Source organism: Culex quinquefasciatus, chromosome 2 (assembly GCF_015732765.1).
Source record: "Culex quinquefasciatus strain JHB chromosome 2, VPISU_Cqui_1.0_pri_paternal, whole genome shotgun sequence".
Taxonomy (NCBI): domain Eukaryota; kingdom Metazoa; phylum Arthropoda; class Insecta; order Diptera; family Culicidae; genus Culex; species Culex quinquefasciatus.
Window position 1 is genome coordinate 198,589,385 of NC_051862.1, and position 24,415 is coordinate 198,613,799.

General features: G+C 38.2%; 2 protein-coding genes and 1 non-coding gene across 3 annotated transcripts in view; 1 reads left to right on the forward strand and 2 right to left on the reverse strand.

Annotated features, from left to right (window-relative positions):
- The window catches only part of LOC6048811 (centaurin-gamma-1A), a 217,819-nt gene that overhangs the window by 109,190 nt on the left and 84,214 nt on the right, over positions 1-24,415 (forward strand). The window lies entirely within an intron of this gene.
- Trnal-aag lies at positions 7,302-7,383 on the reverse strand. The gene has a single exon. It is a non-coding gene; the product is annotated as a tRNA-Leu (tRNA).
- On the reverse strand, positions 17,373-19,300 carry LOC6048829 (transmembrane protease serine 9). The gene is made up of 3 exons (XM_001865646.2): positions 19,208-19,300; positions 18,061-19,150; positions 17,373-18,006 (listed from the first exon to the last, which is right to left on the reverse strand). The coding sequence occupies exons 1-3, from the start codon at positions 19,266-19,268 to the stop codon at positions 17,400-17,402; spliced, it is 1,758 nt and encodes a 585-aa protein (XP_001865681.2). The 5' UTR covers positions 19,269-19,300; the 3' UTR covers positions 17,373-17,399.

Genomic DNA, 24,415 nt, shown 5'->3' on the forward strand with positions numbered 1-24,415 from the left:
AAAATATATATTTTAATGCCATGAAAACAGAAAAAAAAAGTTTACGTGTGTGCTCAAACCAACCTCTTACATTTTTGCCGATTTACTTGTATGTAACCCCTTAAAGAAAACAAACAGGAAAATTGGTGTGATTTTCCGATCTCATCGAAAAAAATATTTTCATTTTTTTTAATCAAGACTAACCTTTTGAAAGTACGTAATATTTAATATTTAAATGTATTCATATCAAAAATTCTCGAAAAAATACGTATTTTGGGAAATTGAGTTTTTGTGAAAAAAAAGTTGATTAAATAATCGGCAAATTTCCATGTACCTTTTTTCTGAATAAAAATAAATCCTCAACAATTGCCGAAGACATCAGAATATTCATTTAAACTTCACAGATTTTCGAATATTTACGTACCATTTACATACCATTTTCATCTGGACAGCTGCCAAAATTGTTTGGAGACGTGTTTGATGATGATACAAAATAGCTTCTTTGGTCGTAGGGAAGGCCTGTACAAAATTTAAAAAATACAAAAAATAAAAATGGTCGAAATTGGTCGATTTCGTAGAGAAATGCTCTTTATACCATTATTAACGTTATGGAAACAAGGGCGTCTATGCTAAATTGTTCGCCACGTTTTTACCTGAGTTGAAGTTGTTGTGTTATGATTATTATGTTTTGTAAATATGTAGCAATGTATAAGTTTTTTTTTAGCAGTTCATAGACAAATTTGGGTCATTCGGAACGGGCGTTTGACTCACAATCCAGAGGTCCCCAGGTCGAATCCCGTGGGCACTTAAAAACTCTAAGACACTAGTGGTTGGTTTTAGACACATTCAAGTTGGCCAATCGCGTGACCCCTCAAACTCCGGAAGCATCACATTTGTGCCACACTCGATTTCGATCGCCCCCAATAAAGGCACATACCATCAAATTAACAGCATTGTAAGCAATTTAACCGCAATTTAATTCCGTTTTCTTACACTTTTTATAGTTCTACACGGTCGGGTGCCTCTCACCACCCGAAAGGATCCGTTTGAAGAAAGGGGTTGAAATCGATTCAAATCGTCAGGGGTGGCCCGATTGCTTCTTACAAGATAGTTTGAAAAAAAAACATTTAATTGCTATTAATTTATTCCGTGCATCGAAACCTAGAACAAATATCGGTTTTCCGTTGTGTGTAGAATTAACGGTAACTTTCAAAAAGTGCGTTCGATCGCTCTAAACTCGTTTCTGTTTGCCTGACCTCACCATCATTAAAATAAAAACAAGGAAAAGAGTTCTTTTGGTATTGTTTTCCTAATGTCAATTGAGCTGAAATGATTCCAGTTCGACTTCGGGCGTTTCGAGAGCAGTTTAGAGCGTGAAAACAAAAGAGGTAAAATATAGGGAGATAAACAGAAATTCTAGTTTTGTTTGGGAGGACGGAATGAGAAAAAAAAACGTCCCAAATAGTGACAGCTCTCTTGTGCGACAGGGGGTCGTCCCGGTTGAAGCATCCCTCTATTTGATTTGGGAATTTGAATAATCATTTTTTCATTTGGTTTAAACGGGAGATGATTTGGTGCGTTATTTCGCGGTGATCGAGTTTGGTTTTAGAGAGAGATGAAACTTATTTACATATTTTATGAAATTTTATCAGCTGGCGACATCACTACAAAAAGGTGAGTTGGAGTTTTTTTTTACTTGGTGAGTTATTTAAATATAGATCTAAATAAAAGCCCAATAACTGCCGTACGGGATGGGTGAAATGAGAGTTGGAAAAAGGTTTTTATTTGTGCGTTTCGATTGCGGTTGTTTCATGTCATTGATGGGAGTCTAATCTAACCCTGGCGATGGTGGTTACGTTTTTTATTTATTTATTTTTTTGCCTACTGTCATTGACTTGTAAGTGATAGTAACATTTTTTTTATTTAACTTTTTATGTATCGTTTTGTCCAACCAACTTTGTTTTACATTACGATTTTTATAGCCCTTATCAATTTTTTTCGTCACTGCATTATGTGAAATCCGCACAAACTTTGAATCGTTTTATTAGTTAGCTTAGTTAGAGTTTACTTTACCTTGGGATGAAGTAATTATGTTAAAATTCAAGCAGTATTTTCTCTAAAAATTCATACAAATGTTATTCAAACATTGAAATTCATATTCCACCCCTCATAAAACTAAACAAAGTCTACACGCTTTAGATCATAACCGTAACACTATTTTTTAATATTCAATAACATTCAACACCAAACGCTCAACGCTCCTCCACCTTCCAAAACGAAAGAGCCTCCTTCCAAATCCTTCGAGGCGTGAACGATAAATTACGGATCACCGCATCGAATCGTTCGTCGTGGAACATATGGTTGTTCCTGCCTTCCTGACTTGCTCAACTCCACAAGTTAAGGAGGACGCGTGTCCTGTTACTGCCCGATGCTAATTATATGCGCTGCTGCTGTCCGCACTTTAGTCCGGTTGAAACTTTTGCGAAGAAAGAACCCATCTTCAGCTCTTCGGTTGCGGTTTTCAATTACTCAAATAAAGAAAACGGGAAACGGGAGTCGATTTCGGGGGCCTTCCTTAATTGGCGCCGACAGTTTTGCCCTCGGACGCGCCAAAGTGGTAATTTGCCTAATTAAGGTTGTTTCGAATATCAAACAGGGTTTTGGGATATGAACCTTTATCGATAAGTACCGACCATTCTAGTTATTACACTTTCACTAACTGTGGCTTTTTTCCTCTCGTTATCGTTTCAGGTAAGCTCGATAAAAAATTTCGATGATTTTCACAAAAAAAAACTCCAACAATAAAAAGTAAGTATCCTTAATCATTGTCTAATATTCGCTTAGTCACGCCATGCATCGAACAATGCAAATCTGTGTAAATATTGTGATACCTTTACGTTATAATCCCGTGGCAGGAAGTAATGGTCCCAAAAGTCCTTCCATCACGCACACAGCCAGCCAAACCGATAGGGTGCATCGTACCGGGCGTGATGTCCTAGATTTTTTTTTCTTGCTCTTCCTGCTGCATTTGGAACGAGCTTTTCATTGCAGAGAAGCGAAGGAAGCGTTGAGTAAAAAAAAAGTTCAACCTTTTATGCATTTTTATCTCACCGTTCAAATGTGGCCCACTTTTGAAGGCATCCTGGCACGCTATCTGGTGCAGTTCTAGCGGCATGGATTCCAGGGAGAGTTGCGAAAACAGCAAAAATCAACGAAGTAAAACAATTTGAAATGTTTCAAAAACATTTATAAACAATCGATTCCGTAAAGTAAAAAAACATTAGCCATATTGATTTAATGTTTAATAAATTGTTAATTAAATTTGATGCTTCATTGTTATATACCATTTATCATTTTTTTCCATTTCAAATTACATGTAGTTGCTTATTTTTATTTATGTTTTGCTTATGATTATGTAATTAATTTTTAATTGCTAAAAATACATTATTTTTTTTCATTTCTTGTTGAAGATCAAGGATGAGTCTAATAAATGGAGTTCCTCTTTTTTTGCTTTGACACCTGTTAAAAAGCTTGCACTGTAAAAAAAAACTACATAGCATTCAAGTTGATTTACATCTATAAATATTTAATCTAAAACAAATTGCGTATAAATTGTAAAAAACGAAATTACATACAACAAGAAAAAAAATTCAGCAGCTACTGATTTTTTAAATTTTACGTCAGAAAGGTAATATTGCATCAGCCAGTTGATATGTTCGTATTTGTCTATGTAGTTTCATTGTTTACACATTAATTAAGGTAAAATTACGTGAAATTGAGGTAAAGTCGCAATTTGCTTTAGTTTTTTTATAGTGTGACTTTGTTAAATTTAATTCATTCATTAACAAACAAACCAATTGGATGTTTAACTTCCCTTCAACCTAATTCAAGATTATTTATTTGCTTTCATTAAGGTGACGACTTCCATCATTTCCATGATTTTGCTTTTGACGATATAAATTTTCAAAAAAAATCCTTTTTCAAGTTGTCTAGAAACGTGCCTTGATACTTTTTGGTAACGATTCCCCTTTTCCTCCTAAAGTTAAAAAAGTCATCATTAATCAATGATTGTCAACCTGGAATTCAATGATTACTTCTCAAAATTATATATTTGTTGAAAACATGTGGTTAAGATCAAAAACTCTTTCAGGGCCTGAAGCTGATTCATTGATGCATTCGGAAATTTTACTAAATACAGAGCATTTTAGAGTGATTTTAACTTCTCTTTAAAAATGATTAACAGCTTCACTTTAAATAATCAAAAAAAGTTATTTTGGAAATTGAATTTTAAAATCAAATTTTTGAAATCTGGAATACCACATTCCTAGGAATATTGTTTATGATAAAATCATGTTTCAACTATTTGTAATATTTTATTTTGCGTAAAATTTAACTGTAATTTAAAGATTTCCCAAAGGCATTTAAAATTTGTATGTTGATTTCTAATTATAAACTATGCTTTCTTCAATATTGTTTCTAAAAATTAAAGTTCTCTTATTGAAAAACAAACTCAATCTCGACAATAGACTTACAAATTTATCGGTACGAATGCTTTTTTTCCTTAAATAAATTATATAATTATTATCTTAAATTGTTGACAATCTCTTATACTGGAACAAAAGATATTATTTCTGCAATAATCATATGAAAAACACATTAATTTAAATGGTTAAATAATTTATAACAGAAAATTTAATTCTAATGACAAATTTAGCAAAATTACTCAGTAATCGTAGAAAAAAGTCTTTTGAAAAAAAATATTAAAACTTTAATACTTGGGTCATGTTTTTAATAATTCAATGATTCATACGTTGTAAAATGCTTTATACGCTAGTGCGGCTATATTACAATCTTAATTAAAAAAAAAAAGATTCATCGAATTAATTTTTTTGCGGAATAAAATAATGTTTTTATTTTTTGGTGTAGTGTACATCGAAATTTCAATAAATGTTGAAAATATTATTTCAGTAGTCCAAAAATGCTAAAAAAATATATGTATTATTAATGCAGGAAATGGCATTTCAAATAATATTCAATAATTGCACTTCCATTTCTGTACAACTTTTGAGCTTTGATGTTTGAATTCTTTGTTTTTTCAATTCCTGATTTTACCAGTCAGCGTTTGCTCAAGCTTGAAAAAATATTTGCAACGGCTTAAATAATGGAAATTATTCTTTACTTCATGCAAATTCTTTGTAACAAATATAGAATTTCAAAATGTTTTTCAACAATTTTTTTTAAATATAAAGCAATTGCAAATTATATTTTTTGCAATTCCGTCGTGAAACTACTCACTTTTCCTGTCATTCTTGAACGACGAAATAGCCTACTTTTCTGTACCAAAAATAACAGAATTGAATAACAACACTTTTCAGCACTTGTTTCGAAAAGTAACACTTTTCAACATTTTTTTTATTTAAACGATTTATTGACAAAATATATGAAAATTTGACATAAAACTTCACTCAGTGTGTGTTTTTTTTTGGAATTGCAAAAAATGTTGTATGGAACTCGTTGCAAAACTTGATTTTTTCAGCACTCTTCGTATTTATCCAACTTGATGAACCTCGTTGGATAAATGTACGACTCGTGCTGAAAAAATCATCTTTTTGCAACTCGACTCGTGCTGAAAAAATCCTCTTTTTGCAAACTTGTTGCATAAACTACTATTTGGCCATTACAAATTTACAAGCTTTTTGTCCCAAATCAATACAAAATTCTCCCAAATTCAAATCGAAATTTTGCATATTTTTGATTGTATCCCCCACTGTAATGATATATAAGGCATTTTGTGATACTTTTTGTTTCGAAATTTAGAAAGTACCTGCAAATTTTAAATAAAGTTTATTTTTGACAGTTGTTTTAGTAGTTAAAAATAGCAAATAAAAGGTACCCAGGTATCTGCCTAACTATTTTACCCTAATATAATTTATATTTTAATGTGCAATCAATGAAAGAAGTAAATAAGTTGAGTTTTTCCGTAACTTCACGTGGATTTCAACCACCACGTATGCAGATTCAATGCACCGTTTCAAGTTTTCACCTCCCGTTCTTTCTTCTCTCAACCCAAGCCAGTTTGCTCGCAAAAAAAAACGTCCCTGGAAAATTTGAAGCAAATTATATCGCGTCCCACTTCTCGTCCCCGGGCTTCAACATGAAAGATGAAAATGGTGTCACACCAAGGCGTGATAGTGTCGTATCATCTTCCCAGCAAGCCGGCAGCAGCTTCGTCCCAGATAAGGAGTTCCCTCCCTTCCTTGGCAGGTCCGTGCGTTAGTCATCATCATCAAGGAGAGAGAGAGGAAAAAAAGAGGAAAATTCGTTCTGAAATGGGATGCTGACTTGAAACAGTGATACTTTGTTTGTTTTTCCTTGAGTCACTCTCGGAGAGAAAGAAAGGGCGTATTGTAACATTTTTGGTTTGAAGAAGGTCGGTAATGCTAATCAGTTTTTTTTCTCTTCGCGTGTTGGTTGAAGTTTTATTTCTTGGGATGGCTTGAAGGTCGGATTCGTGGTAAGCCATGGGTAAATGTAATCAAATTAGTCATAGACGCCTGAGGTGGTGTATCATTGTTTTTTTTTTCGTTGAATACAAACATGAATAGTGAAATTTTCCATGCATGTTTTAGTTTGGCCTGTCATTTTTATGCATTTCATAAAGATTTTGTTCTTTACTATATCTGGATGAGAAATTTTTGAGCGAGTTGTGGCGCTATAACCACGGCAAATAGTGTCCAGGGCATTCGTGGAAATACAATGTCCCATCCCAGAGGGTCCCGGAGTACCAAACCTTCTTAGCATGGTGCTCCCAACGAATACAACCAAATCACGGAGCGTATGGTGGTGTGTCCCCACGCTTCTTCCTCCCCTGTCGATTCAGAATTGTGTTGTAGTTCGAACACTCAGTGCTCAAACTCAACCCAATTACGAATCATCTCTGCGATACGGCTTTACGCAGTAGGCCTGGCCGCTTTAACGCTTGTGATGTTTCAATGCATTCCAATGCAATGGCGCACCACAAATGTTAATAAATGACAAGAAGAGTGCTAGGCGTCATCTAACCTAAGGCACTCTCCAGGATCCCTTCGAAAGATTGGCTGCGCTAGGGTCTGATTAGATTAGATTAGATTAGATTAGATATCTGGATGAGAAATTTTTGATTTCAGTGGTAAATGACGAAATTTCCTACGCTGAGAAATTACTATAAAACACACGGAGAAAAACGCTTGTTCACGATTTTAGGAACTCTTTTTTCTCCGTGGTCAAAATGTAAGACCTCATTATAAAATTAACAATTAATATGTACCGACAAAAAAACATATTGGCAGCGGTGGGATTCGAACCCACGCCTCCGAGGAGACTGGTGCCTTAAACCAGCGCCTTAGACCGCTCGGCCACGCTACCTTGATGATCGTTGGTTGACTTTTTACATACTGTATTTATTACGGAAAATCTCATATCATTTCAAAAATAGTCAGTTTCATAGGGACGTGGCGTTACATCGTGCTGCCACCTGGTTTTTTTAAGCGCAAGAGTGGAAAAGTGCTGAGTCATCGTCTAAAAATAGACGGCGTCCTATCTCGCCCAGCAAAATGAAGTCGATAAAGTAATCGGTTTCGATGAGAAAAAGTGGAAAACGTGGTCTAAAAATAGCGACGCCATCCCCCTATTTACATGATTTCTTTTCCCAGGTGTTTTTAGCATTTTAACCTTTTCGTGTTTATTATTTTTCATTTCAGTGGCAATCAACTGGGCTTGTAAAATTCTACCATTTTTCAATTTGACCAAGCTCCTAATGCTTTTGAAAAAAAGACATGCGCTGATTTTGCTGGAAATGAGATGTCTGCAAATTAATTTGTTTGAATGAAACAACATCTACAATTCAGTCGAGATTTATCTCTTTTTTTGTTTGCCGAGTTGTTTTTCTTTTAATAAATGTTTTATTATTTTCAAGTGCTAACAACTTACCTTTATTGACATGAGCATTGAATAAACCAATTTTAATCCAATTATTTTGTTTACCTTTTTAAAAATGATTTAATAATTTACCAAAAAAAGAAGGCAATCTGCATAGCAAATATATTTGAAAATAATATTCTTTTACTTTGTTTTTCTGCTTTTTAACAAAAAAGGCCTTTTCGAGTAATAGTAATAGTCAAAAATACTTTTATGAAATCTAGATGAAAGTTTCACTCATTTTGCTTAATTTATCGAAAATCATTTTCAAACTGTTATTGTCTTGTTTCCTTCATAGTCTTTCTTAAATTTGGATTCATAGGATAAAAGATTTAAATAGAAGAAAAGAAATCAGAAACTATGTTTTATTTCCAATTATTTTCTATTCAAGAACCAAAAGTCAATAAACATTCTCATGCCATTTTTGTTAAAGTAAAATTTTAAAACCATTTCAAGTAAGAAATTTTAAGTGATTCTATATTTTAAAAATCAAAATTTTAAATATTTATTTATGTCTATCAAGTTTTCATGAAATTAAGTTAAACCTGCAACAAAATTTTATCAATTTAAAAGAACCTTCAATGTGGCATGTAAAACAATGTCATTGTAATTTGAAAATATTTGGCCAAGCAATCACGATTTCTTCCATGCTTTTTTTCTTGCTATTTTTTTTTTAAAGCTCTAAAATAAAAATAAAACAACTACTTTAATTTTGTTTAAAGCAGTCAATGATTTTTCATGCAAAAAAAAATCAATTTTCACTTGGACTTTAATTCCAAATAAATGAATGTTCAAAAAAATCCTTGAAATCATTTGTTTAAATTATTCAAATTACTTTATATTTTGCTTTCTATTATATTTTTTTCATCATAATTTCTAACATTCTAATCTAATTTTAAATAAATTTCTTTGTTTTTTTAGTTACATGAACATGACATTATCTACCGAATAGAACTTAATTAAAGAATAAGATTGAAATCTTAAGTTTTTTTAGGTCCTAAGCTATTGTGTTTCATATGTTTATATGACCTTTTTTTTAAAAAAATAAAACTCTGGAAACATGCAAATCTGAGTTGAAGCTTAAAAATATATATATTTTTAATTTCCACGGAGATCATCGAACCGAATCATCAAATTTCGTGAAAATTTTTGAGACTCAGAATTTTTTTAAATATTTTAGGAACTAATTTTCATATAACTTTGAATGAATCAGGTTTGAATTCGTTTGTAAATCTGCTTTTAAACAATCAAAATAGTATTCAAAATGTTGTATGTATGTATGTTTGTTTCAATTTTCAAATCACGCTCTTAAGTCTATAATTCGTATAATTTACATAAAAAGGTATAGTGGATTAAAGAATTGTTGAATGTTTGTATTTTTAAGCATTGATTAAATATTGTTGGATTTCATGTATTTGTCTCAATTTATTGAATTTTTTAATGAAAGTTGTAGAACACTTTGAAGTTTTATTTATGTTTAAATATTTTTGTTATCAGTGCTCCTGGGCCAAATTCTGTGGCGGTAAATTTCTGCCAAATAATATTTGCTGCTTTTATTTTGTTTTGCTGAAATACTGTTCAAAACATTCAATCTGAACAATACAACGCGCAAAATCAATTTCGGAAATTTTCCCTGTTGTTTTCCCTCCTCTGTCCTGATTGCGCTCCTTTCGGAAAGTTCCCCCTTGCGCACCAGGAAAACAAAGTTTACAAATTGAATTTTCTCCCAGAACTCGTTTGGTCCGATGCACTCCGCTTTCGTTGATTTTAAATTGAACTGGAAATGGAAATTGTGTCGCATAGTCACAAAAATAGAGCAACAAGGACTTGTTGTTTCCATCGACGAAAAGGGGTTCTTCCTCTTCGGTGGAAAGAAAGTTGCATTTCTCGTGTTCGATTTGTCAAGGGGTTCACGGGCGGGGAAAAGATGTAAATTACGTCTCGAATTTCCAATTGCATTCCGTGCGGCGACACTTTTATAGTTTGTTGTGAACATTATCGCAGCGCGTCGATCGAACTTTAAAATGGTAATTAAATTTGACTCCTGGCGAGGCGTTCCCGGTGTAAAGTCAGAAAGGTTTGAAGTATATTTTGACGGTAAATTAATCGAAAATATCGAGCCATGGGGAGTCCCATCTCGAGGAGGTGCATACATTACGATTCGGGTATTTGGCAAGGGGTTAACCTCTGCATGTGAGATTTGCGTTTTTCTCAAGATCTGCCGAGGTCAATGGCTTGCAGGGTTAGATTTTTAAGGACGAACCTCAACGGTTAAGACAATAGCCTCGAGCGAATCTGTTGGCCCACTTTCCCATCATATTTGCGTGCCTTCTGACCCCGGACAATGGGTCAACCCCGGAGGACGCCCAACTTGTTTGTTTTCAATTCGACAATCCTTTTGCCCCTGAGAAGTGGGAAAGTTTGCTCTGGAGGTCGGAAACGGATCACAGAAGATTAAGGCAAGAGAGTGCATCTCAATCAAATGACCCTTCTCAGGTGTTCAGCCGGAAAATATGGTCCGAGGTCAACCCCGTGTCCATCTCCCTGGACACAAGACGATATAATCTTAATTGAGAGTAAAATTACGAAAGGGTTCCGTCACTCTGCACTCCCAAAGCCGACGGTTACGAGCCCGTAATTGATTACAGCGGTGATTACAAGCAAGTTTCGTCCCGGGACGCTCGGTGGTCCAGGACCTTCATCAAGGCAACCCTTCCTCCCCAGAAGTAGGAAAAATCCGTTTGAAGCGACCTCATTGTTCGACGCATTATCTTCCTAATTATTTTTGACATGCGAGTGACTGACATGTCACGGGGAATTCTCCGGAGATGCACCCCGGAATCTCAAACCAAGAAGAAGAAGAGGGTCGCAGGATGCAGCGCGTCAACCAACCAAGAAGGTGAGATAAATCTGGGAGGTGAAACCAAAGGATGCAAATGGTTTTCCAGGCAGAAGTAAAAAAAAAACTTTTGATGAACCCCGAACTACACAACCTGAAAAGTCACCCCCGGGGAAGCTGGCAAGAAGGGGTTAATATGTTTTTATTTCCCGGGCATTGTTGCGTTTATGTTTTGTTTTCATTTTGACGAGATGTTTTGCTGGAAAATCGTTTTTTTTTTTTACTGGCTTCAACTGCTCTAGGTTGTGAACACGATGAAATTTGATTCGAAAACGATTTACAGTTGTAAATTTGTGACGCGGGTCGCGAGCAGGAATCTGGAGAGACATGCGTTGATAAATTCCCATGGTTTATGGGGGTTGCTAGTTTTGGTAAAAGTTATGATTCTGGTGGGACCACCCAGAAGAGAAAGAAAAGCAGGAATTAAGTTATAAATTAGGTGGATTTTGTAAACAGCTGGGAAAAATTTGGGAAGCTCGCTGATGAAACGTTAAAAATTACAGTTGACGTACCGTCAACTTTGGCGAATCGGGATCACACACCGATTTTTGAAATTTGTTTGTATTGTGTTACTTCTTGTTATTGCAGCCTTCAAGCAGATATGAGAATATTTCAAATCAACATCGTTCATGTACTCTATTATTTCTTTCAATTTTTGTTTTCGACGAAGTCAAATTTCAAAGGTTTACAGTGTTGATCACCGTGGACAACGAACCTAACTTGTTATGATTCCGTAAGAAAGGACACCAGACAAACTTCAGGTAAACAACTCCATTCTTCCAATTTCAAGTGAATTACCTTGTTTACAATTTTTTCGAATCCAAGAAGCAACCCTTCCCCGTACTAATGCATATTCTATAGTCAAAAGAATCAAACAATTTCCCAGGTGCAACTCCAAAGAAAGTAGTAGTGACCCCGGTGACCACCCAAAACCCGTCAAACCACTCGTCCGGCCGGTGATCCGAATCTCCGAAACGGTCAACAAGCGCCGAAAGAGGTTTGTTTGTCCTTCGGTCGCATTCAATAACTGTTATTCTAATCAGACCCCGGGAATTCCAAATGGAAAGGCCGTTTTTTGCCCGCCGATCCAACTCAGGTACCCGAAACCCCTTTCTCCCATCCGATGGTAGTGGACACTGTCCGCTCGTTGCAGGTTCCGACGGCCAAAATGACAATTTTATTACAGCCCTGAGTGGGGTCAAAGGTTTCCGGTTGAATGACGTAATGAGTTTGCCCAAAATCCGGACAGCTGCTGTTCGCCGAAAAAAAGCGTTGAACTGCGGTTTTTTACCGCACCGAATCGGGTCAGATTTGACAAATACCCACCGCAATACATCACCGGGATCCCTGATCACTCCGCGTTGGTCGCCGCAATCCTTGACAAATGTTTGCCCATTTATCACCGATTCGATTGACCTCAATATTTGCCAATTGCCAAATGAAGGGAGGAAGAGAGAGAAGATTTCATATACGTTGCGATTCCGGGCAAAATATTTGCACTATCCCGGACTCTCGGTGGTGGACTGCAATGATTCGGTGCATTAGAGCTGAACAAACAAGCTTTTGGGCAAATATTTGAATAAAATTGATCCGACGGGCGTGATGTTTGGACTCGGGGAACGAGAGTCCCGGGGGAAATCGATTTGCCAAATTTGGGATTTGTGGGAAAATTGGGAACGTATTCCTAATTAATTGGTGGCAATTAATATCCACGGAATTTTGCGAGACAGCCTGGGAATTTGCATTTTTGGACAGTTGAAAACGTTTGCTTTAGGTAACATATCGATTTATTAGAGAACATCTTAAGGACAACTACTTACACTTTGTACAGCTGCGTCACTTCTACAAAACAGACTGATTCCCAATACATTAAATCTCCTCAAGATTCCTCACGGTATACCTCGGATAACACGACGGAGCAAAGTTGCCGGAGATCGCCTCCGGAATGTCCTCCAACGGTTGTTCGTGGAACGTCCGATCCAGCTGCACCTTCCACTGACAGTAGTGCAGCGAGCAGTCCAAGCTGTCGTCATCGCTCGAGCAGATGCAGCTCTTCCGGTAGTGGTCACAGATCCCGCACAGCTCGCGCTTGGGCGAAGATAGTCGGGTGATGAACAGTCCGTCGTCCTCTTCCCGCTCGGATTCGGAGCAAGATTCGCTGAAGCTTGAATCTGACGAAGAATCGCTCGAGCTGGATTCGTCACTACTGCTTGTGGTATCTTCACTGTATGAAGATTTGGAGCTAGACTTACTCGTGTCTAGGGATTCGTAGCTGCTATCCAAGCTGGACTCGTTGTAGTTGATACTTGCGGCCATCTTGTTGACTGTTTTAAAGATCGGGATGTGAATGATGCAGTTCGAACAAGATCCGCGAGTTTTGTACTAGTATTAGGTAACCCTACCTGGCTAGTATGCGCTATCAAGACTTCCAGGTGTACGAAGGCATACAGATGATGCTGGTAGACAGGTAATACCAACCAACGTTTTGTTCAGCATCACTTAATAGGATTACGGCGTACCAAAGAATACACATAAATCACACCATCGAAGATTTGCATCTATTCCCAAGCTGCCAAATCGAACGCATCAACACCAAGCTTCTCAAACATACGCATTAATCGCAATCAAGCGAATCCTTCACCACTGCACCACCAAGGAGTTAACGCAGCGGTCATAAATCAATTTCTCCTCGTGCGACCTTCCTTTAATTGAAAACCAATTTATCCTGATTAGAGGCGATTTAAATTCATTTTCACCCCAAAGTGCGCACAGAGCACTTCTTCGTCTCAAGTGTCAGGGCGTATCCTCCAGGGTTCAAGAGGCCAACCCTTTCCTTCGCCGGCAGCAGCATCCTAGGTGTGTGTCCTTTCGATATTAAATAAATACCGACTGGTACGAATACACAATTCCACATATTTCATAATCGGGGATTCCTTTAGAGAGAAAGGGGAAGGGTTCACCGTTTTTCTTTCGTAAGCAACCAACGCTACGAAGGATACGCTCCAGTGCAAAAGCCATAATTCTTATAAATATGACATCACGATGAATAGATAATACCGTCTAATCCTCGGTCGTGGATTGTGCACGTTTTAAGTTTCACACACACAAACAAAAATATTGTCGCGTCTTAAAAGGGCTTTTCTTAGTTTGTGGAACGTAGAAGAAGAAGGTGAATACGGTACGGATTCACACGTCCACCGGGAAATGCGCGAATTATGTAAAGGGATTTGAGTCAATTTAGTGCTCGGCAAGGAATGCGTTCCACGGGGGAAATCTTTGGTCGGATTCGGAATGCCGAAACATACATTAGGCAAATGGAATCGCTTTTCAATGTACGGAGTCCGTTGAAAGAATCTGTGATATTAGGGTGGTTCATGTTGAGAGTTCAGTGATACTTCCTCGAAGAAGATTCTTCTATCGTTTGAGTCCTTACAGATTTACAATACTAAGCATCACATTTACTCAATGTATTTAAAATATTTAGTACTTTGTGACCTGGAGATGCTTCAGAATCACAACAGGTATGAAATTCATGGGGAATGAACACTCAGAGCAGGCAACTCTTGGTTCATTGCAATACTAACAAGTACCTACTATTCATAGACAAATAAAAGCTTAGTGCTTATCGGATACGTATCACCATTCAAGAGCATACGTTCAGTAACAACAGTTCGTTCAAACACAATGATGGTAGCCGAAAGTCAATCAATCACTAGATCTGGAGAAGTAACAGAGTCGGACTGTATTACGAGAGAAGATCCCAGCTCAAGGTTGAGCTACCGGATAGATGCTGAACCAGGAGGCAGTAGCTGTGTCGAGTCCTCATCACATAACTTGGAATGTGCGCTTCCGGAGGAAGCAAGAGATTCCAAGGATTCCCGACGAGAGTTTGAGAGCAGGTTGGATAGTCATTACCTGGACTACCGGTTAGAAAGCACGGAGAAATCGTACGGCTCTCGAAGGTCGATTGATCCGACGGAATTTGACAACATATCCAGTCTAGATGGCAGTGAGTGTAGCGATTCTTCGCTCGAAGAAAGCGATTCCAACCTAAGTCAATCCAGCGAAGAGGACGAAGAAATCGCTCGGCTATCGTCGCCAAAGCGAGAACTCTGTGGATCGTGCGATCACTACCGGTCCCGGTGTATCTGCTCGAGCGATGAGGACAACCTGGACAGCTCGCTGCACTACTGTCAATGGAAAGTGCAGCTGGATCAGCCCTTCGAGGAGCGTTCTCATATTGAGGACATTCCCGAGGCGATATCGGGGAACTTTGCACCTTCCTGGTGTCCGATGTATACCAACAAACAGGTGGTAGCATTGCAATACACAAGGCAGCGATTGTTACAATTTGATGAGTTGAGCACACCTTTTGAAGAGTCGTGTAAAATTGAGTAGATTAATATTTATTTATGATGTAAGAGATATTAGGTAGAAGTAATACTTCTGATATGAAATGAATGTAATAAAATATATTCAAAATTTAAACAAAAATCAACTTCTATCATTCTCATCAGTTCCTAAATGACCTGAATTCCTCGAAATCCGCGCTCCGCACCTTTCGCCCGAGATGAAGATGTAAACTTGCCGTACTCCATTAACCTAGATCCTAAACGACATAAATCCATTAGCGCGCTATCGTCGTCCTTCTTCCGCCGCGCCTCGGGAAACGCAAATTGTTCCGCACCATTTTCCAACACCAAGGTTGGGGAAAATTTGCAAGCTGCGATTACGAGCGCGGTTTGTGGTTTATCGGTGACAAACTTTTTTATCAGCATAAATTTGGACGGATTTTTTGGGAGCAGGACGACGCACGAAATTGGCCAAAATGTGGCACGAAATTAAGTGAAATAATGATGAGAATTCCCTCGCGGGATGTAACGCAGCCCAATTCTGGGGATTTTCAGAACGTGATGGTTTCATTCCAGGTCGATCCGGATGAGGGTCGGGACGGGACACCTTGTTCAGAGAGCAGTTTTCTTTTTCTCCCTCCGCGTGTCCGCTTTTGCGCCATCAACCGGAATAGTCCTGATTCAGCAACACAAGGAACGTTTCTCGAGTCTGTTTCATTTCGAAACGAAAAAAAGAAAAGAAGAGCGTCGTGAACTGTTATTGTTTTGTCTTGTTTTCGGTGTATTTCCGTGTTTTGCTTTTTTTGGCCAGACCCTCGTCTCTCGGATCTCCTGCGAGCAAGGGTGCCGAACCAGACTTGGATGATTTTTTGGCACAATTTCCTCGCCCAGGTAGCGAAGATTCGGGCCTTTTGCTGCCAATTTTGGCTTCGAGGGATCCGACCGTGAACTTCACCGTCGAAAAATCTCAAAAATTTCAATATTGGAGAGCCCCTCGGCAGATCGCACTTTTGGGAAACATCCTGCGAAAAGAAAGGGGTGTGTAATCCCCGCGCGTTACGTAAAAGGAAGAGCCTTGAACTCGCTGGTTGTGGGGAACGACCGGTTCGGGAGGGCCCCGTAACGGAACGCCGCCGGTTTCCTAACGGTTCCCGGCGCAAACAAGCGGAGTGGCCTTGAATTTTGGAGTGACTTTTTGTTTGGCAGAGTGCGCCTTCTTTTATGTGTGTTTGCGAAGATTCGCTGCCTCTGTGGGTTATGCAAATTGGGTTTGACTAAATTGTCCATTAAAGGGAATGGGTTTGGAGCGAAAAAGGCTTTTTGCGAGTCAAGAAATTGGCTCCCATTACGCGGGGTAATGAGGTACAAAGTGCGAATTTTTGCTAATCAAATAACTATGATGTAACACCGTAGGTCGTTCCGACTGAAAATCTTGATATTTGGACATAAACTAATTTGTTAAAGCTATGCGATTTTGATTCCAGGTCAAAAGCTGAAGACATTTAGTTTGTTACAATGGTAGACACACAGGTACCACCTCCAGGGAGTCCTTCGATGACCCAGGACATCCCAGCATTCCAACAACGTACTCTACCAACCTCACTGAAGCTGTGCGAGTTTGATTCGAGGTCAAAATCTGACGACCTCTATCTTGTTACGGCTGTAGATCCACAGATCTTATCTCTAACAAGTGTAACTTGTTACGACCGTCCATAGATCTTAACCCTAGGGAGTCCTTAGATGACCAAAGCCATCCCAACATTCCAACAACACACTCTACCAAACTCACTGAAGCTGTGCCAGTTTGATTCCGGATCAAAATCCGACGACCTCTATCTTGTTACGGCTGTAGATACACAGATCTTATCTCCAACAAGTGCTTGAATGACCAAAGCCATCCCAACATATCAACAAAGTAGTCAACCTTGCTCACTTAAGCAATGCGAGCAAGATCCGGAGTGAAAATCTGACGACCTTTAACTTGTTACGACCGTCCATAGATCTTAACCCTAGGGAGTCCTTAGATAACCAAAGCTATCCCAAAATTCCAACAACACACTCTACTAAACTCACTGAAGCTGTGCCAGTTTGATTCCGGGTCAAAATCCGACGACCTCTTGCCTGTTACAGCGGTAGATACACAGATCCTAACTATGCGGATATGTTCTCAATCTACGATAGTATAGTACGATCGAACTTGATCCACTTACACTTTATTGATTCTTCGTCACCTTCTCCTGGATCCAATCCACGTAATGCCCCACATAGGTAAACACATCCGAGTACTCATCCATCCGGCAGTTCGTATGCCCAAAGCTGGACAACGCCGCCAGGTAGTACCGCCCCTCCGTAGGGCCGTTCACCACATACTGGAACGGGGCCGCTCCCATATAGTGCGAGCAGCTTTCCCCGTCGTCATCGTGGTTGTACGTACTGCACAGCTGCCCACCCGAAGTGTCCAGCGTAATGTTCGCCCGCAGGTACTTTCGCCGGCAGGTTTCAAAGTCCGCCAGCTGGACCACGTTCCGGATGAGGGGCTTCTCGGGCCGGCTGTTCCGCTTCCAGCCGATGATGCTGAACAGCTTTCCGGCCGTTGGCAGCGGGAATCCCTTCGGCGGGAGACAGATCGGAGTCATGGTCGTTGGCTTGCCGAGCATGAGCAGGGCAATGTTGTTGGCAAACTTGGGGCTGTTGTAGTTTGGATGTGTTGATGATCCCGTGATGGCGATGCGATCCGAGGTGGTTTTGGTGGTTAGTCCGTTGGTCACAAAGATGTCCGTCACCGTATCCAGACGGTAGTCGTTGAGACGAACTGAGCGACTATGAGGGAAGAATGTTAGTATGGAGACTTGGATACACTCTAAACATACTTACAGCTGAGACTGTCGCTTCCGCTGGACGCAATGCGCTGCTGTTAGTATAAACTTCGGGTGGATCAAGACTCCGTGACAGACATCTTCTAAGGCTCGAGTGTTCAGATTGATGTGTTCGATCACCGCGAGCCACGGATACTGATCCAGTGATTTTTTCAGCTCTTCTGGAGTCCCCAACTGGTACTGATCTTTCCCGCAAGACTGCAATCCTAGAAGGTTTGACTGCATTGCTTCCGAAGTACTGCTAGGCGGTGGTGCCACGACCAAGTCCGTATCGATCATAACGCTCGTCGCGATCGTCACGTGTTTCTTGATCCAATCCATGTAGTAAGCAACATCGGTGAACACCACGAAGCTTTCACTATTGAGAAGCAGTGTGTTGGGATCTACTTTGCCGTTGCTTATGATTCCCCTCATGAACCAGTGATCTCCTCTGTGTAGAAACAGGCCACCACCACTGTCGCCAGGTCCCGCAGAAGTTCCGTTCCCATACCCCGCGCAGAACGTTTTTGACTCATGGTAGAATCTGGTGTAATGAGCCAAATCACTCTCCAGGCAATCCCTCTTACTCACGATCGGTACCGTTGCTTGGTTCAAATCGCTAGGCAGCTTGTACTCCTCATCCAAGCCCCAACCCATAATGTACCCCACTTGGTTCACAATGCCCGACAACGAAGTATCACCCTGCCACAAACAAATCGGCTGAACGTAGCTCGAGTAGGTTATCTCATTGAGCAACTTAATCAGCGCGATGTCATTCTCGAACACCAGCTCGTCGTACTCTTCGTGACGTATGATCTTGTCTACACTGTGCTGCTGGACGTGCCGATCCGACACATCCAGGTTCGTAATCCCAAGCCTCACAAACACCCTACTCGCCGGAAGTCTCTGCCGTTCAGCCTGATCGAACGTACAATGGGCCGCCGTTATCACAAACTGCTCCGTCAGGACCGTAACCCCGCAGGCATACGTCGTGGTTCGTCCCATGCGGTGGAACATGGCCCCATGCCAGGGCCAAGACCCGGCCATCGTTCGGTACCCATTTACGATGAACTCCTGAACCAGAGATTTCTTCTGACCACAGTTGGCAGCTGAAATTGCGGAACAAATCGTAACACCGACCTTTGACCTTCATGTTACACCCTTACCGGCTTCGGCGCCAACTAGCACACTCAATACAAACGCTCCAACCAACAGACTAACGTTCATCGCGATCACTGCCAGACTGAGCCGATTGCGACGTAATCTACAGGGAAGCAGTTGACTCGGGGGAATCCCCAGGCCAAACAAACTTGAAGATTGCGAATTTCTGAACCGCCTGGACCGGTTTCCGATGAAAGCAACAGCGAGTTTGTTGTGGTTTTTGGGTGATACAATCCCACCTGGAATTCACAAAAACCATCAAAGTGAACACCTCAGTGATCGTAACTTTAATCCTAGAAGTTCTGAGCTTGAAGGACAGCTGAGCATGAACCGCTTAGCAGAGATGATTGATTCTCACTGCACAGTTCACGGACACGCTTCGAAACTCAACAATTTATCAACAACTTTCCGCGTTATGATCTCCCGACAGCTGTTCCAACCATGTTCGGATTAAATTAAAACATCACAACTCTGTCATAACTTTGTTGATAGGCACCGCTTAAAACAAAAGTTGTATCCTTTCTTGCTCGTCCTCCTTGTGACGTGTTCTGTCCCAAGATAAAATGCCACACAGTTAAACGGTGTTCAAGATACCACAACCTAGATAGCGGCTTTCGACTCGTCTCTCGGCAGGATATCGATTTGTTCGTGTGCCCAAACTGGGTTACTTTGGGCTGGTGAACCCGGGCCGATGTCCGTGCAGCGTATGTGATGTGACCTGCATGGAGGTCGTTTGGTTGAAAATTTCATCAAAAATTGATGCGGACAGGAGTGTGGTGTGAATGACTGTTACCAACTCAGAAAGTGATTTCAATTTATTTAAATTTTCGTAACGTACAATGGCTGAAATATTATAGATTTTGTAACCATTTTTTACCAAATTGGGAACATTTTGAATGCACTATTTTTTTCATTTCACAGCAGCAAAAAAAAATATTCTAAAATCTTCTTGGATGGAAGGGTACTTATCAATTTAAAACAGATACCAAAGCAATAAAGGTCTTGAAAAATTCGCTGAAATACTTAATACAAATTTTAAGAACTCAAATTGAAAACAAAAATATTAATGAACAAGTTGATACATGTTACGCAATATTTTGATTTAAGGATAACTGCAATAATTTATTAAGCATTAGGCAATATTCTTTTGCAACGTTGTTAACCAATGAGGTTATCGCCGGTTATTATATCGTATAGCGATTACGCTATAGTCGAATTACGATATCTATCGTCCATTATGATAACTCATTTGATGTAACTTCTGATTTTTTTCTTATTTTCAAAATTTTTTAAGATTTAATGTTAAAGTTCTCAAAAACATACATTAAGTAGCATTAGTTTTGAAAATACTGCAATTTTCATAATTTAAAATATGGATTTGTATTAAACGACGAATTTGTTTTAATAGTTTTTTTTATTTCACAAGAGCTTTGTGTTACAAACTCTGTGAATGTTGCTTTTTTAAAAAAAATTTCATTGTATTTTACAATTGTTCATGTTAAAGCTCATTTTACACTTTTTACTTAATATCGAAAATTTATTTCATTGCACCAATTATGAATGTGTAATTACTTTTGAAAAATATGTACGTTGAGAAAGATTTAGTATTTTATACTAAACATCTAGTCAAGTGAACAAATATACAGCATTTTGTGTCGTTTGATATCTTTAAAATTATGAAACGTATTTTTTTAAGTGTTTTCAAAAAGTACGGTATTTTGTGACCATTTTAGTATTTTATGGTAAAAACTCTAATCGAAAATTTTAGTATTTTCAACAGCAACATTTTGTTAAAATTTAATTAGGCATGTACAAAAACTTGAAATAAGATCAGCGATGGCCTGATTTTCGAAAACAACATTATTTTTGTGAGAATTTTAGTATTTTCATAAAAAAAACTAACTTAATCCACCTATGTGTTTGGAGCCTTCCTCACTTATTACCAACAATGGCTGATATGAAATTTCATCTCTTTCAGATACAAAAATTTCATCTCTTTTTTAGATCCGGAGTAAAAAAGTACATCAATATAACTTAAGTGTACATATCTCGAGACAGGGTTGCCAGATCTTCAATGTTTGAACTCGTTGGAAAGGTTTTCTGATAACCTAACCAACGAAGGGTGGGATGGTGGATCCGGACATAGTTTACATACATTTAAATGAGATCCAGCTTCAAAAAAGTACATAAATGTCACTTAAGTGGCCATATCTCGAGACAGGGTTGCCAGATCTTCAATGTTTTAATTCGTTGGAAAGGTTTTTTGATAAACTAACCAACGATGGGTTGGATGGTGGATCCGGACATAGTTTACATACATTTAAGTGAGATCCGGCTTCCAAAAAGTATATCAATGTCACTTAAGTGGCCATATCTCGAGACAGGGTTGCCAGATCTTCAATGTTTTGGACTCGTTGGAAAGGTCTTTTGATAACATAACCAATGATGGGTCGGATGGTGGACCCGGACATAGTTTACATACAGTTAAGTGAGATCCGGCTTCCAAAAAGTATATCAATGTCACTTAAGTGGCCATATCTCGAGACAGGGTTGCCAGATCTTCAATGTTTTAGGCTCGTTGGAAAGGTCTTTTGATAACCTTACCAACGATGGGTCGGATGATGGACCCGGACATAGTTTACATACATTTAAGTGAGATCCGGATATATGTGAAAACACATTTTTATACATAACTTTTGAACTACTTATCAAAACTTCAATCTGTATAAAACTCGATCTATGGGACCCTAAACCAAGTCAAATGCAACAGGTTCGGGTCAAATCGGTTCAGCCAGTGCCGAGAAACATGAGCTAGTTTGTTGGTCACATACATACATACACACACACATACACACAGCCATTTGTTCAGTTTTCGATTCTGAGTCGATATGTATACATGAAGGTGGGTCTACGACGTTTTGATTCAAAGTTCATTTTTAGAGCAGGATTACAGCCTTACCTCAGTGAGGAAGGCAAAAAACAATGTTTTGTGAAAATTTCAGTATTTTATAGTAAAAACTATGAATTGTTTACAAAAAAATGGCGTCGTTCAATACGCATATTTAAAATTTTGAAAATTTTAAACATTTTTTACAAGAAATACGGTATTTTGTCAAAATTTGAGAATTATATACTTGAAAAATTCTTTTCTAATGAAAATATATAAAACATTTCTCATTTTTTTATTTTTCATCACATTTCCCTTTTAATTTTTGAAAATGAAAGTATCTTTTTAAATACGGTATTTTGTGGAAATATGAGTTTATTTTAGTAATGACTGTGAACTAGTAAAAATCTTTACAAAATTTTGCGTCTTTTGAAGCTGGGTAATTCTCTACCAACTCACACGAAATCGGGAAAAGTTGCCCCGACCCCTCTTCGATTTGCGTGAAACTTTGTCCTAAGGGGTCACTTTTGTCCCTGATCACGAATCCGAGGTCCGTTTTTTGATATCTCGTGACGGAGGGGCGGTACGATCCCTTCCATTTTTGAACATGCGAAAAAAGAGGTGTTTTTCAATAATTTGCAGCCTGAAACGGTGATGAGATAGAAATTTGGTGTCAAAGGGACTTTTATGTAAAATTAGACGCCCGATTTGATGGCGTACTCAAAATTCCGAAAAAACGTATTTTTCATCGAAAAAAACACTAAAAAAGTTTTAAAAATTCTCGCATTTTCCGTTACTCGACTGTAAAAATTTTGGAACATGTCATTTTATGGGAAATTTAATGTACTTTTCGAATCCCCTTCTGGGTCAGAAGGGTCATTTTTTCATCTAGAACAAAATTTTTCATTTTAAAATTCCGTGTTTTTTATAACTTTGCATGGTTTTTTTTTAGAGTGTAACAATGTTCTACAAAGTTGTAGAGCAGATAAATAAAAAAAAATTGATATATAGACATAAGAGGTTTGCTTATAAACATCACGAGTTATCGCGATTTTACGAAAAAAAGTTTTGAAAAACACCTCTTTTTTCGCATGTTCAAAAATGGAAGGGGTCGTACCGCCCCTCCATCAGGAGATATCAAAAAACGGACCTCGGATTCGTAATCAGGGACAAAAGTTACCCCTTAGGACAAAGTTTCATGCAAATCGAAGAGGGGTCGGGGCAACTGCTGTGTGAGTTGGCGGAGAATTACCCAACTCATATTTCAATTTATGAAATAAAATAGTTGAAAAAATCTATAACTGGAAAACGGTGTACTTCATCCAAATTCCATTGAAGTTCATTCTGATTGGAAATTATATTGTACATTATATCAAAATTATTTTCCTCGATTTTTTTATTTTCAAAATCAGTTTGTTTTCCAAAAAGTAAAACTTGGCCTTATAAAATTTGCACTTTCTGGAATTTTCTGAATTGTCATTTGATTTGGAATAATGGTAAGGGTTATCTCAAGATTATTATTTTCAAAACATGTACTGGGGTAGGCCACACAAGGCCAATGCACTATTTTTGAAAAAAAGTTTTTTCAATACTGAGATACAAAAAGTTGCGCTAAAAATTCTTATTTAGATAGTCATAGTCTTTCTTTTTAAAATCAGTTTTAAGGCGTTAAAATTTTATTTTTAGGTCCAATGTGCCACCACTAAGGTTGCTGATATAGTTTTTTTAAGAAAAAATATCAATGTTTATGTTAAGTTGATTAAATTTATTTGTTTTTTAAACAAAATATATACACATTTTAGATAAAATTGTTTAAAAGTCAGAATTTTGCCTGAAATTTGTTAAAACTAGTTTTGTTCATTAAAATATCGATTCATATTGCATTTCAAACTGAGCTTCGAGCACGAATCAAAAATTGCTCATTTTATATTAAATAAGTTCTACTGAAAATGCCTAGACATTTGAAGTTTTTTTTAGTTTTAAAAAAACTTATAGTATTTAGAATTAACAAACCAATTTAATCTTCTCCTAGTGGAAAATCGTCCAACTAATCCAAAAGTGCATTCCACTTAACGATTCGAAATTATTTTCATTGAGAAAATCATGACACTTTAAGAATATTTAAATAAAGCTGTTCATCAACATTTTCTGTATGTGTATGTATGTATGATCCCCATACCCGCAGGCAACTTGGTCCTGGAACACATGTGAGCGCTAGGTGAACAATTCGATCATCTTTTACTCCGTAATCTGTACACCCACGTGCATAAGTTTTTTTTGCACGAATTTTAGTGCCACAAATACCGGCGCAAAGAATAAAAAGAAA

Excerpts from the sequence above, each read along its gene's own strand:
- LOC6048829 (XM_001865646.2), bottom strand. The coding sequence starts at position 19,268 with ATGAACGTTAGTCTGTTGGTTGGAGCGTTTGTATTGAGTGTGCTAGTT. Across the intron at positions 19,151-19,207 it reads GCTAGTTGGCGCCGAAGCCG|CTGCCAACTGTGGTCAGAAG; the intron begins GTAAGGGTGTAA and ends CCGCAATTTCAG. Across the intron at positions 18,007-18,060 it reads CGGAAGCGACAGTCTCAGCT|TCGCTCAGTTCGTCTCAACG; the intron begins GTAAGTATGTTT and ends CTTCCCTCATAG.